This window comes from Phaseolus vulgaris, chromosome 11, assembly GCF_000499845.2.
Source record: "Phaseolus vulgaris cultivar G19833 chromosome 11, P. vulgaris v2.0, whole genome shotgun sequence".
NCBI lineage: Eukaryota > Viridiplantae > Streptophyta > Magnoliopsida > Fabales > Fabaceae > Phaseolus > Phaseolus vulgaris.
Window position 1 is genome coordinate 3,554,922 of NC_023749.2, and position 18,093 is coordinate 3,573,014.

General features: G+C 31.7%; 3 protein-coding genes across 4 annotated transcripts; 1 reads left to right on the forward strand and 2 right to left on the reverse strand.

The window, feature by feature from the left end:
* Positions 1–445: 445 nt before the first annotated feature.
* LOC137811047 (uncharacterized) lies at positions 446–3,258 on the forward strand. Of its 2 annotated transcripts, none has more exons than XM_068612620.1 (4): positions 446–694; positions 1,108–1,387; positions 1,533–1,575; positions 2,821–3,258. In XM_068612620.1, exons 2-4 carry the CDS (start codon positions 1,127–1,129, stop codon positions 2,970–2,972), a joined length of 456 nt encoding a protein of 151 aa, XP_068468721.1. In that variant the 5' UTR covers positions 446–694; positions 1,108–1,126; the 3' UTR covers positions 2,973–3,258. The 2 variants fall into 2 exon arrangements, with proteins under 2 accessions (XP_068468721.1, XP_068468731.1); XM_068612630.1 differs by having other exon boundaries at positions 478–647.
* A 2,099-nt stretch (positions 3,259–5,357) lies between these two features.
* LOC137811059 (fructose-bisphosphate aldolase 1, chloroplastic) lies at positions 5,358–8,504 on the reverse strand. Its single transcript, XM_068612641.1, has 6 exons — positions 7,915–8,504; positions 7,196–7,465; positions 6,770–6,879; positions 6,552–6,642; positions 5,905–6,174; positions 5,358–5,824 (listed from the first exon to the last, which is right to left on the reverse strand). The coding sequence occupies exons 1-6, from the start codon at positions 8,089–8,091 to the stop codon at positions 5,546–5,548; spliced, it is 1,197 nt and encodes a 398-aa protein (XP_068468742.1). The 5' UTR covers positions 8,092–8,504; the 3' UTR covers positions 5,358–5,545.
* A 4,293-nt stretch (positions 8,505–12,797) lies between these two features.
* On the reverse strand, positions 12,798–16,257 carry LOC137811068 (pentatricopeptide repeat-containing protein At5g50280, chloroplastic). The gene is made up of 2 exons (XM_068612651.1): positions 15,256–16,257; positions 12,798–14,152 (listed from the first exon to the last, which is right to left on the reverse strand). Exons 1-2 carry the CDS (start codon positions 16,119–16,121, stop codon positions 12,865–12,867), a joined length of 2,154 nt encoding a protein of 717 aa, XP_068468752.1. The 5' UTR covers positions 16,122–16,257; the 3' UTR covers positions 12,798–12,864.
* Between the last annotated feature and the right edge of the window lie 1,836 nt (positions 16,258–18,093).

Consider the following 18,093-nt stretch of genomic DNA (forward strand, 5'->3'; position numbering starts at 1 on the left):
ATACAATTTTTTTTAATTTCCAATTTCATATTTCAAAATATAAAAAAAAATACAAATTTTAACTTTTAAATTTTATATTCTAATCTAAGAAGTATCTCAATTCCATATTTTAAAATTGAAAAAATATTTAATAAAAAATTTAAAGAATAACTTGAATAAATATGAAATTAAAGAAAGAAACATACAAGAATAAACACGCAGAAATGTAGGAAGAATATTTTCCTTTTGACAACTGCCCAACTAAGTAACTCTTGAGCTTTTATATTAATAAAAAAATATTAAAGGTCCTTCCCAAACAATATAAAATTAGACAAAAATAATAATTAGTTAATAAGTTATGAGATCTATTAATTTTATATTTTTAATAATTTTTTATCAACAAAAAATAATAATCTTAAATAATGTATCATAACGTTTCTTAAAATTTAGCTGATTAAAATTTATTAGAAATTATAAAGTTATAAAATTTTAACATGCCTACTTTCTTTTTGTTCTTTGTAGGTTTCACCATTGCGTCTTCTTCTTTCTCAACGTGCTGCCTCCTCGCCGCCGAATCATCCTCCTCCCGCGGCGCTGCACGGACCCACGGACCGCCGCATCCTCATCCTCTCCGCCACCATTCACGGCCTCCGTGAGAACCGTCCGCTGTATGATTCTCCCCCTTGCTTATCGGCACATCAACAAACAAGGGATCGTATGTCATTGAAACTCATTCTTTCCCCTTTTTTCTTCCCATTGAATGATTAACGACATTCACTACTCACTCCTAACTTGCTAAGTCATTGAAACTCATTGTTTCACCTTCCTTCATTTACTGCAAACAGTTTATGAGTGTTCTCTGTATTGTTTTCACATTATCTTGAAATTTCATGTCCGTGTTGCCACGGAATGTTTTTCTCTATGTCATTTAGGGTCTGCTAAAATTCTCAATGAGCTAAAAGAAATTCCATTATGAAAGTGCTTATAGAAGAATTTCCTACAAACAGCCCTTACTTGTTTCAATGATGCAGGGTCTGATTGGATTTAACTGCCACATTTTGGTTTTAAGTTGGAGATTTACCTGTGCTTTTTTTTGTTGTTGACATTTTTGCATTTGATTCTCCATAGGGGTTTTAACAGAAAACCAATGGCAAGTGCGTTGGTTAACAGAGTTGGTTCTGTTCGAAACTGTCCTTTACTAAGATCTCCGCTCAACTTCATGAAAGCCTTGAGCACTTCTTCGGATTCTACTTCTTCTGCTCAGAACCCTAAGAAATCAAAGCGAAGAAAGAAGAAGAACTTGTTCGAAGTGGCTCAGTTCTTACCTAACTGGGGAATTGGCTACCACATGGCCAAGACTCACTGGAAAGAAGTTTCTTACGAGATCACTAAGCTCAATCTGTACAAGGTGCTTCTCTTTCGATCCTCAACTTTTTCCTTGTCCTCCTATTGTTTTGCATCGGATTTCATCCAATTCAAATTGAATTTTACAGTGATTTATTCCTCTGCTGTTATCCGTTTTCAGAAGTCACTTTCTTAATTTTATTTTGCAGGATGGAAGGCATGGAAAAGCATGGGGTATTGCTCATAAAAATGGTTAGTGTCATAAGTAGAAGTGATTTTGACTTTTGGATATTCTGTTTATCAATTCTCTGTGCAGCAGAGTCTATTGAAGCCACTGATAGTTTTTCTGCACTGCTATTCTTCAATGAAAGTGTAGGCTAGGCCAAGAGTGACTTTCTTAATTCTTACATAAGAATTGCCTTGATGTCCATTTAGGATAGTCAATCTATTATTGGCGCTTATCAATCTATTATAAATACTTAACAAACTGGATAATAAGCAGAGTTTTCCATAAACAATAAAAATTTGGGTTAGTGAAAAATGTGGGGAGTTTTAATTGAGAACTAAAGAGTTGTTTGAGTTTCATCTGATGGATAAGCTTCATTGCCTTTTTGAGTTGCAAATTTAAAACAGGTGTCCTTCTGTCAATTACGATATACCATGATGTAGAAAGTAGAAATTGTTTACCTGATACTTCATTCCCTTTCCAAGCTTGTCTCTGTTTCATAGCAATATTGCTTGCAGTGTTTCTGATTACACTGCGGTGCTTATGGATTCTCAATCGGAATTTGTAGTTTTTATTTGAGTTGGTTTATGTTGTTTATGCATTCACTTAGGAGGTTCTGTTGGAGTTATTTATTGCTCAATTCAGTGTACCCAGTCCTGCCTAGCATAATACCAAATTGATTCTCTATTATGCTGGTCCCTTGTCTTAGTCTACTTTAACCAAAACTTCTGCTTTAGACCCAAAAATTTAAGCAGTTCTTTATTTCATCCATTCTAACGGCTACTGAAAAGAAGAATTGTAAACATATTCTTATGAATTTTGATAGAAGTGTCTGTTTGACATTTCTAGAGGAACATTTCTAACATTGCCGTGGTGAAGGGCCCTTGGAGAGTGTTTAACGCTTATTGTGAGCTTGTTAGAACTTGTGAGAGGATTGAGCTGGTGTGCATAAGTTCGTCTAAATGATGCCACATGCGGCACTCCATTACATTTGCATGTCTCGGTGTTAACTTTCTTTCTTTTTTTCATTCATGTTCCATATCGAATTAGTTATGATCTTAGTTATAAATCACATTTTTTTTCTTATTTGACAATGTAGTTTCTGTTGGTTGTTAGAACTTGGCAGCTTTATTTTGATAAATTGTCAGGATGTTTTTTGAAGCATAATGTACCTAAAATAAAGTGTAGATTGTATGAAGCATTGCATAAACACTAAAGCATTTTTTAGTACTTTTTTCTGCCTTGATTTTATATAGTACAACTTATTGCAGGCTTGCCGTTGGCAGATGCTCCAAAAAAAATTAGTGGAGTTCACAAACGCTGTTGGAAGTACCTAACGGATGTAGTAAAAGTATCAGAAAGCTCAACAAATTTAACGAGTCCAACAGACAGTGGCTTAAAAGTTGAAACTGAAGCAAGTTGATACTTTCTAGTTCAGGTCTTTGTTCAGGTCTTCAACATTAGCTCATGTTTTTTCAATTGGTCTTGTTGTTTTCGACCATTGTAGATTTTCTAGTCAATCTTGCAATATTCCTTACGCAATCTGCAAGGTGCTTACATAAGTTTATTTTTATATTTATAATAATCAAATGAACTCGCGAATATGAAACGTGCTTTGAGGGAGTCATCTGGCTGCATTTGGTTATCACTATATTTTGTCTGAGTTATTTTATATCCATTCTAATAAATCACTGAATCTATGGTTTCAATATGTTAGTTATTAATTGTGTGTTGATTGTAAATGGGGACTTTGTATGTATGAACATAATTTGGTATCCATATACTTCAATGATGTTCATTTAAATTTATCTACGTACATGATGTAAGTGCTTCTCTAAAGCTATCAGATTTGGATGTCAGATTTCATTTAAAATCAATTGACATTTAGAACAATTTTCCAGATGAATTGTGTAATTTGATACCAAGTCACATTTCAAGATTTGAGACAGACTAAGACCTTTCTATAGTTTTTACATGAGATGATGATAAGGATTTAGACTTGATAGTTACTACATAAATCAAGTACCTTTACATTTCAAGCACATACAAAAAGGTGACAACATCTTGACTTTATGAAAAAGCTTAGGTGGACCTCGTTAATAAATAATCAGTTAACCAAAATAACAATCAAAGCAACAGGGTACCACTGAAGTTGTTCTAATTGGGTGTGTGATAGATAGTAAAGTATATTTACAAGTGATTGACCTATAACATTTAAAATCCCGAAGGTGTAAATAGAAAAAAAATGACATTTTTGGATTGTAGAATCATAAATACTATAAATTAAGACCACGAAAGAAAGCTATAAATATTTAAAATTACTCATTAGAATACAAAGTCTTCGTGTTAAATAAATTGAAAGGTTGTTTATTGACTAAATAGTACCAAGCCATAAATCTTGTACCAAATTCTTCCTACACCTTCGTACCATCTTACTACACCTCTATAACTTTTTAATTTTAACTCTACCTTTTGAGATATAAAATTTGTAACATTCCTTATTATAATATGTATTTTGGGTTGTACAATCTATAAGATAATTTTAGATCCGAAAATATCTTATGAATTATACAATCGAGAAGTTATTACCGGACATGAGAATATTTTCTGTATTATGTAACTCAAAATAAAATTTTTGAATGAAAAAATATATTATAGATTGTAGAATCCGAAAGGTGTAAACAGATTTTTTTTTTTTTTTTTGAGTTATAGAATCTATAAATATTGTTTAAGAACAAAATGAGATGGTCGGAGAAGCTATAACTTTATTTCGGAAGGAATCCAATATCATTGATCAAGTTCATCTCCTCTATGAGAAGCAATTTGGTTTGTTAGGAATTGTTTCACGTGATTATTGTTTCATATGACCATCATTACGTATGGATTTGAATTTCTATTTCACATGCTACATGGATTAGGCTAAAGTTTATTTTCTCTAGGCTTTGTCCAAATTATGATTTTGAGATTTCAAAAAGAGAATACAAACACACTATACATCAATAATGATACTACACAAATTAGACATCTCTTTCTTGCTTTAAATCTGGATAGGCAGAACATTTTTTTATCCAATCACGTATGTGTTTGCATGCCATTCATCATAAATTAGGTTAATTTGTAAAATTCAGCTCAATATTTCGTAATCATAATTGAGGGTTAACAAATGAAATATTTAATACAATGTCTATTTTTCTTCCTAAATTTTGTCACTGTTAAATCTTGAATGAGTTATTACTCTCTTCTAATAAATTCTTGTGGTTTAGAGTTTAAATATCTACTTGAGTTTTTTTTAAAATGAAAAGCAAATTTGTCATGTAGCATTTGTCAAAAGATACGCTGTTGTCTAAATAAAAAAGCAATATATTACACTTTTTTATGTAGTTTGTGATAGACAAATATGTATCATGTGGCAGAGTATCTGTCTTCAAAAGTTCTGTAATGAGAAGTTGTGATATATATTATTAGCGTGTTAAATCAATTACACATTTTATTTTTCTGTTACAAGTACAAGAAGAGAGTGCTAAACAATTTTCTTGAAGGTATCTTCTTGCTAACTTTGACTGGTTTTATCTTCCTTGGGGATTAAAAGTTGTTTGATCTTAGCCTAAGCAAGGAAGACTTCATTTTCGTTTAAAGAGGAATAGAGTGGACTTGTTGGTAAGTTTGACTCCATGGCAAAATTTTCAGTTCTCAAATTGATGATATGTTAATAATCATATACCAGATTATAACTGAAAAGAGAAATATTTTTTTTGGGTTTTTATCAGATAGATTCAACAATTTTGTTATACATGGAAACATATTCAAGTACACAACTCATAGGAAAAGGTTTATTAAGTTGTAAAGGAACATGTAACCATAAACAAAAATAGTCTCCAAGACTATAAAAACAGTACATTTTAGACAAATTAGTCTTTCAATTCATCCTCCGTCAACACCTACTGCAACTGCTGGTGGTGTTGCTGCCTAACATGTATCATATGCACTAGAAACATCTTAGTAGGAGTAACCTTTGACGAACAACTCCTTCTTGGCTTCCTCAGATTCACCCTCACCAGTGTACTTTCCAAGCTGAGCCAGTGAGTTGGACTTGGCACGGAAAAGGAGTGCATCTTGTGATGCTTTCACTTGCTCTGGGAGTCCTCCCCATGTCTTCAAGGCAGTGTTTTGGAGGGCTCTGGCATATGAAAATGACACATGCCAGGGGTTTGGAGACTGGTTCATGGCATTCAAATTTAAGGTAGCTTCAACCTCAGACTGTCCACCAGACAAAAACTGCATAACACAACTTTGGTTACCACATGAAAGGGAAGTTAGGAATGCAAAGAATGATGCATTTTGGCAGTGTTACTTACCATAATTCCAGGAACAGCAGGGGGGATTCTCCTGTGAAGGAGCTTTAGGGTGTAATCAGCAACTGTTTCAGGACTGACCTTCTCCTTGGACTGAGCTCCAGGTGTAACCATGCTAGGCTTCAGGAGAATACCCTCAAAAAGGACATTGTTCTCAGCAAGGTAGAAGAAAACCTCTGCCCACACCTTTTGGGCCACTTCAAAAGTTCTATCAATAGTATGTTCCCCATCAAGCAAGATCTCTGGCTCCACAATTGGGACCAATCCATTGTCCTAAAATCATTGAATGAAAACATGTTGACCCTTCAGAATCAATACATTATATGTTCAGCATTAAACTCAAAATCGTTATCAGTTTTGTTCGAAAATTTAAATGACAGATAATTATTATGGTTTTAAGTGTAAGTTATAGTATAGTTGCTATCAGATAACATGTTTGAGAAGTCTATTGTGAGACTAGACTATTTTAAAAAGATGTATTCTCTATTTGAAAAGTATCAGTGAACTAAAAATATATTCTGTGTTCAAAATAAATAGGTCCTCTTCTTAGGCTTATGTAAAAAGCATCCATTACCTTACATCCATAAACAGAAGTGTAGCTCTAAGAAAAAAAAATCAAATCACCAATACAACTTGAGTGGTTTTCTCACCTGAGAAATTGCAGCATAGCGAGCCAGACCCCAGGCTGCTTCCTTAACAGCCAGAGCAGTGGGACCATTGGGGATGCTCACAACAGTACGCCTAATATGGTGTTATGGGTTGATATGATGAAAAAATGAGCATGATGTGTAGCACAAGAAAAAAAAAGGCACAAAATTATGAATGATTTTGCTGTCACTGCAAAGGGCAATGAACAATGAACACTCACCATTTGGCGAAACGGGCACCTTGCTGATAGTATGCAGCTGAGCGAGAGGCAAGACCATCCAAACCTTGGCACCATGACTCATCGTTGGATCCAGCAAGGGGAACCAAACCCTGTTGTCTCAATTACATAAACCATGATTTAAATGTACATACACTGCCATATTTTAGTTCAACATCGAGATTTTCACTATGTTGAACTACAAAAAAGCTAACCTCCGATATCTTATAACTAAGCAGTGTTTATGTGAGACTTGAATCATCTTTCTATATGGACAATAACAAATATCTGAATGATGGTACAATTAAGCATAAAGTACATATCATATTAACATCCATCAACACTCATACTAATTCTTTTCATTGCTATTTGAGGTGTTAGTAGTAACTGCATAGCAAAGGAAGAAAAGGGTGATTCCAAAATTCTTACCTTGTCGACCTTAATACCAGGAACAATTTTTTGCTCTTGGAGCACATCGACAATCTTCTTGCCATCAATGGTGGATTGGTAGAGAGTTTCCTCAAAGAGAATGGCACCAGAGATGTATTGACCAAGGCCTGGAACTGTAACAAGGAGGGTACGGTATGCCTGGCGGTTAGCTTCAGTATTCTCTAGCCCAATTGAAGCCAAACGCTTCCCACAGGTAGCATTGGACTCATCCATAGCCAAAATACCCCTCCCTGGTGAAGCAACGATTTTCTGTTTCCACACGCAGCAAAATATTATCAACAATGTGAAAACCATACTTTGGAAGCAAACAAGAACAACCCCAAAGATTTAGCTTCTAAAGTAGAAAACAAAGTGAAGTTATATTCATTGATTAGAATAGTTCATAACTACAACACTTAGGCACATATTTATAACCAGAATCTCAAGTGTGACAGTCATAAACTATCCTTTCTCCTCTAAATTCCAACAAAGCCAAATGGAAAACAAGAAGGAATCGGATTATGAGTGTGAATAATTTCAGTTTAGTTCAATTACAAGATGCTTTTAGTATCTATCTGTAGATAAAATTGTCCATAAGAGCCAGAGAAAAAGGTAAAATGCATTTAGCTTCTGTAAGCTAAAATAATCTAAACTGCTGAAGAAGTTAAACAGAAAGAAGTCACATAAAAAGAAAGTGCATGAGTTGTTTACTATCATACCGCAGTCTTAACAAGCTCATCAGCATAGGAACCAGCTCTGATGGTGAGGGCTGAAGGGTTGGTGGGGCTGCATCTGACAACTGATGCAGAAGGTTGGCGAAGGGTTTGACCCTTCACCCACTCAGACTTGTCAAGAACAAGTGAAGACTTGAGCAGAGAGGGTGATGCAGAGGCCATTGTTGAGTGCAGGTGTTAGCACTAGCACAATCTTATCTCCTACAGCAACCTTTGTATAGGCCTCTTTACCACACATGCAACGTTTTCGCTTCATTTATAGTTCTCAAGTGATGTCTCATCTGAGGCTGCTGTGAGCTAACCTATCCACACTTGACATGTGGATGATAACTTCAGCTTCCTTCCCACTCTGTGCTGCCATTACGTGGTTCAAATGGATGCTTTTTTTCTCACCTTGTAAAAATGACTTAGAAAAAAAGAAAATAGAGGATCGATATTATTTCCCATTGTGTTACTAGTCGTGACAAGTATTACATGCACCAAAAAGGGTACCAATTATTGCTGTCTGTGGAGGAAGGAAACGATGAAGCAAGTATGAGGTTATTATTTACATTGTTGATTAACTGTTTTGTCTCCTTCTCACTGGTTTATGGTCTTGGTTCAATGATAGGGTGTTGTGAGGTTGAGGTAACGATGTCTCCAGATCATGCCTTGTCAAGGGTTCCTTGTAATTATGCCTTCTTCCCCTGTCCCACATCCTCTGCAATGATATTTTAATGCCTAATTAACTCAAATATATACACACTAACCATATCTTTGGGTTAACTTAAATTTTAATCTAAAGAAAATTGATAAGTTCACAACGTAACAATTTATAGTTATAATTATAATTTGGTCAGATGCAATTTTAGAAATTAATTTATTTTAATATAAAATTAATTTTCTTTTTAGCTTTAAATTTTTCATTATCAAATTTATTCTTATTATTAAATTTATCCTTATTAGTAAAGAATATTTTAATGATAAATTATGGTATATTAAAAAGTATTTTAATAATGGATTATGGTATATTTTTTTATAAGTTTGAGTTAATTTTTTTAATATATAATATTTATAATTATTCTTATTTTTGTAATAAAAATTAATTTTATATTAACATTTAAATAAATTTATTAAATATATAAAAAATATTGAAAATAATATTTATTATTATATATATTTATTTTTTATATAATTATATATGTTTTGTTGATATTATAATTTTATTTTATTATTTATAATTATATGTTATTATTAATAGTATAACTAAAATTTATTAAATAAATTTATTTAACATTTAATTTTATATATTATATATATATAATTATATTAATATAATTATATATATACAATATATAAAATTAATATTTTATATTATATAATTTCATAGTTATATTTATGAATATTTTAAAGGGTATTAATGTAAAATACTTTTATTCTTTTAATTTTTGTGAGAGGAAAATAAAATTTTAAAGAGTGTTAACGTAAAATACTTCTATCCTACATTTCTTTTAATTTTTTCATGTGAGAGGAAAACAAAATTCATGCTCTCTTCAGTCTCTTCCTTCACTTCCAAACATGTTGATCCAAACAAGGGATCTTTTTACTCGTTCATCGATGTTCACACTTCATCAGCGAATCCAAACACAACATTAATCTAATTAAAAAATTGATTCATTTCAATACAAAATCATTTTCTTTCTAATTTTAGTTTCAAAATGATTCATTTTAGTTGTAATTTGGTATATGATTATCAACATATGAACACTCTAGATCTAATTAAGAGTTTTTTCATCTTGTTGAAAAGAATATATTATCTCTATAGACAAGTTGGGTTTTACCCGATAATTAATACTAAAATGAGATTTTGCATGTTGTTCAAGAGAATATGTTTTTTTTTATTAAAAAACTTTTATGTTAGACAGTCCAAGAAAATATATTTAGAAGACTTCTTTTACACCCCTATGTAATATAGTAGGTTTATACCAAAGTTCCAACCCTAGTGTTTCTAGTACATCACGAATCAATAGTAAGTATTAACTTTTTTTATGTCATTAGTTAGAATTTTTAATAATTTATTCTAATTTTATATTAGATTATTTATTTATATATGTAGTTCATTTCACTTATTCTTTATTATTACAATGCAATTGATGAGTGGTTAATAAATATGATAATATCCTTTAGAAAATTTGAAGTGATTATTTTTTTTTTTAGGAAATTTGAATTGTTTAAGGATAAACTATGCTATTTAGATATAAATTTTTATATGAAATTGAAAGTAGTAATTTGATTATTTAAAATGAAATAAATTTAAAATTTATTTTTAGTTAGAATTTAAAATTCATATTCTTAAATTTATATAACTTTTTTTCGTATTTTTTTGGTTGAAACTTCATCGATTTGACTAAGATTGAAGTATTGTTGGTGATGAAAATCATTCAGTCATAACATGCATAGGATAAAGAGACCAAATAAAAAGGACAATTATAGGAGGAAGGAATGTACAAAACATATCACATAAGACCTCCACACCATGAAAGAATACTAGAGTCTTGGTCAAAAGACTAAAAAAACTAAGACTCAACTGACTCAGTGAGACAAAGTCAAACATCTTTTTAGACCGTACTTTAATTTATATAATTTGTAAAAAGTAGATTATTTGGATCATTTATTAAGTCTTGGTTTAATTTTGAGCCTTATATTTGGACCAATAAAAGAGTGAGTGCACATAGTAATAGACCGTATAGGTTAGAAAAGAGTAATCCACCACTTGGCATCAGAAGCATGAGTGTGTTATGAAAGTGGACTTTAGGCCTAACTCAACCCCATAAAACCAGCTCATAGGATTGAGGTTTGCACCCACTTATATACAATGAAAGGCTCTAATCTCTAGTCAATGTGGGATCTCCAACACACCCCCTCACGCCGAGACTGCCAACTCGTGCGTGGGACTATATATTTTGGGTGGTCCGATAACGACCCGATAGCGACCCGATAGCGGGTGGCACGATAGGCCCAACACAAACACTCGCTAGGATAGACTTGAAATGACTCTGATACCATAAATTTAGCATAGTATGAGTTGAAACTATTTGAATTGATAGAATATGTAGAGTTATAAATGGATCCTTTTTGAGTAATGCTAATCAAAAGATAGTCAATTAACCTTCTCTTAAACTTATTTATGTGTGATTCATGTATAGGTAATAATGCCTCAACTTCACTAATTGGAATATGATCAAAATTGCTTTCAATAATAGAGATTATGAGGTCATACTCTTCTAGTAAACCTTAAAAAATAATATCTAAATGTTTGCGAAGAAGAATAAGATCAAAATGGCAAGAACCAAGAGCATCAATAATATATTTGACGTGAAGAAAAAATTCATGCACCATAACATTCCTCTTCATTAAAACATAGTATTTTTTAACTCTTATAATTAAATATATATATATTATCTAGATAAAATCTGAATATTGAAAAATAAATCAAATAGTTTATTGTGACTGAATGAAATAAAAATAATAATAACTAATAATAAGAAGAGAAATATAAAAAAAAAATAAAGAAAGAGAGAAAATGGGATTTTGGAGTAATGTAAGAAATTTTAAACCTAAAAATATTTGTAGCTTAATTATAGTGTATCACTCCAATCAAAAGGTAAAGAAAGAGTCATGTTAAACTCTTTTATATTAATATTAATAAACTTATATATGTTCTATTAATCTTTTATTTTTTTAATTATATATTATTTCACTTTCTTTAATTTTATATATATATAATTTAATTTCCAGTTTCTGTTTATTTATACGGATATAATTTAAGTTATCTCTATTTACACACTAGTTTTGTTTGTTTATATTTGTGTAATTTAATTTATCTGCAATCATATTTATTTATTTATTTATAATTGTATCATTTAATTTCTTGTTACATATTGGTTTTGTTTGTTTATTTATTTATATGTTATTTAATTTATCTTTTGATTAAAATTCATAAAATTATTCTTGAATACTCATGAAAATTACATAGTCTACACACGTCTGTTTATGAAAATACTCATGAAGCTGATCCGAAATTTGAAATGAGTGAATAGAATCTATTAGTCGAGACAAAATCAACAAAGAAGAGAGTCAATTGAAACCATGACAGAAGGATATAATCTTATTGTTCTCGTTTACTCCCTGCAGCATCTTACTGCACTAAAGGTGGAGTTAACTTGGTATCTGCTGATTTTCCACTTTCCATCCGAAAGTTATTCCATTCTGTTTCCATATGTAATATGTAGCAAAGTACTTAATAGTAGTAGAAAGGAAGTGAATCATATATGTTATTATGCAAAAGATTCAAATGCTGCAGATGCCTCCTCAGTATTTTTGTATTCAGAAAGTAAGAAAATGGCTTTAACAAGTACGAAGAATCTATTCTGAAGGTTCTTTTTTAAGGTTCTTCTAAAATGTTATGTTCTTTAACTTTTTAACAGTGTAAGTCACTTATATTTTACCTTGATGATTTATGAGAATATCTATGATAAGGAAATCAAATTAAATTGATAAAATAACATTTGTTCTTGGTTGGACTCTGCATCCACCAAGTAGGAGATTAAACACACTCATTATGTTTTCTTCAGCAGAAGTAGTTTAGGTGAAAAAATGGACCTATCATCAATGATATGAATAAGAGCAAACTGGATCTAAGAATCGCTGAAAGAAAAAAAGTTAATTAGGACCATATGTGGTTTTCATAGATTCACATTGTTCTAGATGGGAACAAGTCATCTGCTACTTCATTATTCTGTTTCATTTTGTTTCTGAAATGATGATTTTTTAAATGTGTGAATAAATCTTGATGTCACCTTTTTAGAGGAATAAAAAATGGATCAAAATTGCAATTACAATCCTTATAAAGCATTGCATGTATAACTTACTTTACACTGATAGCAGGATTCAGAACTACCGTTTTTTCACATGTCTTTTCCTGTACTTCCATAACTCGTCCTTTTTTCTCTTAGGTTTCACAATACCCATCTTATTTCTAACCACACCAATCAAGGATCTCCTATCCGTTCTGTTTTTGATTGCAGCTTTATCATCAAGAATCGTCCGAAGCTTCTGGTAAGAATTGGCATCCATTACCTTACCATTCTTGACCATCTCCTGGTGATAAAAGAATGCCTGAGCAAAATCTCGAACGCGGATAAATGCATATATGATTGTTGAATAAGTTACAGAATCTGGCTTTATGTTACGATCTGCCATCTCTTCCAACAACTCTGGCAGCTTTGAGTGTCGCCCTCCTCGCGCATACGCATTCATCAGCATATTGTATGTCAACAATGTTGGATGCAATCCAACTTTCCCAAATTGAGATATTACATCTCTTGCTTCCTTGTAGTGACCATGTTTAGAAAAACCATCAACAAGAGTATTGAATGTCACTCGTGTTCCTTCAACTTTCTCCCTCCTCATCAACTTCCATATTTTCATTAATGTTTCGGTATCACCAGCTCGTCTAAATGCATCTAGTAAAGCAGTGTAGGTTTCTATGGATGGTTTAACACCTTCCCTTTGCATGTTTTCAAATGCTGCATAAGCTTTCTCATGCCAGCCACTAACTGAATATGCATGGATCAGAGCTGTATACGAATGTGAAGTGGGTTTAATACCATCCTTCCTCATCTTCAAGAATGTATCTGCAGCCATGTCACTCATCTTTTTCTGCTTCCCATATGCACTGACAAGACAAGTATATGATTTGGCATTTGGCTTCAACCCAACATCCAGCATTTCAGCAATCAGCTTCTCCACAATCTTAGGCTGCATTTTTCTGCTGTATGCATGCATTAGAATGTTGAACGTAGCTTCAGTGGGCTTAATCCCTTTAGCTTTCATCTCAACAAGAAGGCCTTCAGCTTCTTCTACACAGTTGGATTTACAATATGCATCCATCAGGGTGTTGTACATAATAGCATTTGGAGAAACTCCTTTCTTCTCCATTTCAGATAGGATGATGAGAGCTTCCCTCATCAAACCCTCAACACAAAATGACTTTATGAGTGCACCTAGAACTTCTTCACCCCATTTGACTCCTTTTCCATTCATTTTCTCAAAAAATTGCCATGCATCTTTTGCACTATGGCCAAGTTTTCTCATAACAATAACCATAATAGAGCATGTCACGTGATCCGGCAGAACATTATCTGCTTCCATTGACTCATACACTTTCCAAGCATCTTCATACCTAAAACAATCAGGTAGACTTCAGCAATAAACTCTTACAATACACGGTATTTTAGAGAGGGGTGATGCTGCTCTAAACATTGTGAGAGCATTTGTCTAAGTAGGGAGAGATGAAACATCTTTGGTTATTTTACATTGTTTTCCATACAATAATAAAAATATCTTAATCATAAATAATATTTAAGTTTTGACAGTTTGAAGTTTGTAAGCAGCACAGGGAACCAATACATCAGAGGTAATTTGTAACATCTTAATTCTCTGACAAGTACCACTGGAGTTTAATAGACTTTATAGTAGTTCATAGGACTCTCAATAACAAACCTAGAACAAGACAAGCCCAACAGGCAAAAGAAAGGACTTCCATTGATCAGCATTAATGGGAAAACTGACTGGTGTTTAGAGACTAGGGATTGTTTCAATCAATGGAAAGGCTGCAATAACCAACACCTAGTTAAATAATCTGTTAAGGTATATTTTTACCCAAACAAATTAAATTATATATTTTTCGCAACTGGACTGGAGTAAAACTACAGAAACATTATATAAAATAAAGTAATTTACAAAACAATATACTTCCAGTTCCACCTTTGAAGAATAATATACATTAACAATGTTTCCCTAACTATATTACTAATATATCTAAGAAACCAACGGATAGCCCATCAAGAGAACTTGCAAAGAATATGCAACCACATGAAAGTCATGCTGAAACTGATGTGCTAGTACAGTTAATATTCAAGTCATAACATTGTCTGGTTTCTTGTAATCACTGATCAGAATTCTAGGTAGAGATGATCCAATAAGTAGTTTCCAGTGTTCAGTTGAAACATAATTAAGAAATGACATGGTTTATACCACTGCTTGGATAACAAGCCTACAGTATCTTGTTCATTTCCTTATTTTCCACTATCATTACAAGAGTTATCACTGAAACAAATGAACTAGTAAACAAGTTAAATTAATTAAACGTGTATCATTCTACCTAAGCAAAAGTAACAATCTATTTTACTTGCATTTGCATCCTCTATTGATCTTCCCATGATCCACACAAAAGCAGCAAGAGAAAAACAAGCAAAGCAACTGTATTTTGCAAAAACTTTTTACCTGCCACTAGAAAGAAGGCCTGAAATTGCAGCATTGTAAACATGAGCATCTCTGAACTCCTTGGTGGATGGTAAGTTTGAGAACAAAACCATCAACTTATCAGCCATCCTTGCCTTCCCCAACAAAGGAAACAACACAGTGCAAGCCCGAGGTGTCACCAGTGAAGGTTCCTGCGACCTCATCCACTGAAAGAAATACAAACAAGATACCAGAAGGTGCTCCTCCCCAAGTGATTTCAAAACCTCCCAACACTCTTTCTCACTAACCCTTCCTTCGTATTCAACCAAACCCTCCTCCAGAGTAAGATTCTGCGGCAAGTTCCTTGCAAGCTGAATAATCTCCCCCACAATCCCCTCAGGTAAAGGCAAACCCTTTTTCTCACAAACCATTTCTCTCTTTTCTTCAACCAACAAAGAGCCATCCTCCAAACCCGTTTCAGATTCTTCTTCAACAGGGTCACTCGTGTCAGAAGCAAGGTGCCATGATGTGCGACGGTTCTTCTGAAGCGACAAACTTCCTTCTCTTCCCGGGTCTTGGAAGGAAATCCTATTGCGGGTTTTGAAGAATTTGTAGATTGGATCATCTGGGTCGCGAGCTTGTTCCTTCTCTTCTTCTATTGTTTCTATGACCTCTTGTTCTTCTGGTTCTGGTTCTGGTTCTCGTTGGAGATATGGGAGGAAAATGGGGGTTGGTGAAGAGTGGATGGTGTTGGAAGGTGATGCACACAGACAAAGGGTTTTGGAGATTAAAGAGGTTGAGATTTTGGAATGTGAAAGAAAAAAAGGTTTTGAAAAAGTATGAACATGAAAATGGTGTGAAACGGAAGAAGACGGAGGTAGTGTGGAGTGTGTGAAGTTGAAAGCCATGGCTCTCTGTGAACGCACACAAAGGTTATCTTCTCCCCAAAGCTTGCTGATTCCTCACATGATTCCCATTCCCAGGTTCTGCACTGTCTCAAACAAAAGAACACAGAGAAATTGCAATTTTTTGTTCTTCCTCCAATTTTAGTTTCTTAATTTTTTATATTTTTAAAAGTCTACAATTTTACTTTAGTTTTTAATCTTATATAATTATTTATTTTCATTTGATTTAATTAAATTCTAAACATAACATATTTATTTAAAAACACAATGAGAAAGTACTGTAATTAATCAACATGCAAAAAGTAAAACACAAAAAAATTAAAGATTGAATCAAAACTATTATTTCAAAAAAAATATATAAAACTAAAATCATCAAAAAATAAAAAATTAATAACTTAACCTAACTTTTTAAAAATATTAAAGAAAAAAAAATTCAAAATAATTTGTTGGAGGGAAGTCTGAAAATATTTTAGGAAACATGTAATTGATAATATTTTTTTTAAAAACGATTAAATAAGAGTTATTTTATTTTGATTATAATTAAATTAAAATTTAGATATACTTTATTTTGGTATACCTATCAAACTTTAATTAACTTTTTTACTATCACATTGTTGAGAAGTTCACAAAATTTTTAGCCTCTCCACATAACTTACATAAATCATAAGATCCTTAAAAACATTATTGTTAAATAACACGTTAAATTTTCTATAAACTCTATACCAAAGATTTAGTAAAATGTATAAATAGGATTTATAAATAATCTCAACAAGTACATATAGTATTTAGACTAACTTAAGTGTCAACAAAAATATTCTTAGTTGTTTAGATAGTTATGGATGTATTTAATTTGATGCCAATTTTAATTATATAAATTGGTAATTATTTAAAGTATAGCAAATATGAAAGTTAATTTCTCAATCAATTTAAATTTAAATTATAATTACTATCTATATTTTTTTATTATTATTATAGGTGAATTATGCGGCACTCTTTGGAAGCTTCCAATTCAGTTTCTCCCACAACAAAAGGGTACTGGTTATATGAATAGAACATCAATATCAAAACCTTAAGGCTTATAATAAAACAAATATTAAACTCTTCCTAGCAGAGAAAATTATAGACAATAGAACCGAAAGAAACATAAAAAAAAAAAAAACAATATCTAATAATTTAGATGAAGGATAGTCATGAAAAAATGGATAAACAGTCCGTGTCTTATTTTATTATATAAACCGTCCCACTTCCACATCTTTTTGTATATTTTCATTTCCTAATTTATTGTTGTAGCAATGGCGATAACATGATTAGTGGGATCAAAGAGTTCCAAGCCTTGTTTCTCTAAGCTACAAGAGAATGAGAATCTAAAATTTTTTATTTTTTAATTTTTTCATCAACATTTGTATTTTTTATTAATTATTTTTTTTAGATGCGACTCCGAAAAAGATATTGAAAGTCATGCTTCTCCCTCTGGCCTTAAGCGTGTGTTTGGATTAGGGGGAAGAAATGTGAAGATTTGAGGAAGTGAATTTGAAGTGATTTGAGTGAAAAGTACGAAGAAAGTTAGGTTGTTTGGATTAAGACAGATAAATAATGAATTTGTGGAGAAAGTTTATTAAAGTTATTGAGTGATGTGATGTGTGTGAGGAAATTTTTAATTTTTTAAAATATTATAATGTAAATTTATAAATTTATCTATAATTTGTAGTAATTAAAATTTTGTATATTTATTTTTATTTATTATAAATAATTTTTTTATTATTAATTATTAGTATTTATTTTTATTAATAATATTATTAAATATTTTTATTGCTTAAATTTATTTAATATTTAATATTTAATATTTTTATTTTTATCATAGATACATATAAAAAATATTTTATAAATAAAAAATTATTGTTAATATTATTATTTAATAAATTTATTTTAATTATTATTAGATTTATAATTTATATTTATTTTTATTATTATTGTT

What these genes read in the sequence shown, in the direction of transcription:
- LOC137811047 (XM_068612620.1), top strand. Translation starts at nt 1,127, where the DNA reads ATGGCAAGTGCGTTGGTTAACAGAGTTGGTTCTGTTCGAAACTGTCCT. An exon ending in CTAAGCTCAATCTGTACAAG is followed by an intron (nt 1,388 to 1,532) that starts GTGCTTCTCTTT and finishes TTTATTTTGCAG; the next exon opens with GATGGAAGGCATGGAAAAGC. An exon ending in GGGTATTGCTCATAAAAATG is followed by an intron (nt 1,576 to 2,820) that starts GTTAGTGTCATA and finishes AACTTATTGCAG; the next exon opens with GCTTGCCGTTGGCAGATGCT.
- LOC137811059 (XM_068612641.1), bottom strand. Translation starts at nt 8,091, where the DNA reads ATGGCCTCTGCATCACCCTCTCTGCTCAAGTCTTCACTTGTTCTTGAC. An exon ending in ATGAGCTTGTTAAGACTGCG is followed by an intron (nt 7,466 to 7,914) that starts GTATGATAGTAA and finishes GTGTGGAAACAG; the next exon opens with AAAATCGTTGCTTCACCAGG. An exon ending in CTGCTGTTCCTGGAATTATG is followed by an intron (nt 5,825 to 5,904) that starts GTAAGTAACACT and finishes TGTGTTATGCAG; the next exon opens with TTTTTGTCTGGTGGACAGTC.
- LOC137811068 (XM_068612651.1), bottom strand. Translation starts at nt 16,121, where the DNA reads ATGGCTTTCAACTTCACACACTCCACACTACCTCCGTCTTCTTCCGTT. An exon ending in GGCCTTCTTTCTAGTGGCAG is followed by an intron (nt 14,153 to 15,255) that starts GTAAAAAGTTTT and finishes TGATTGTTTTAG; the next exon opens with GTATGAAGATGCTTGGAAAG.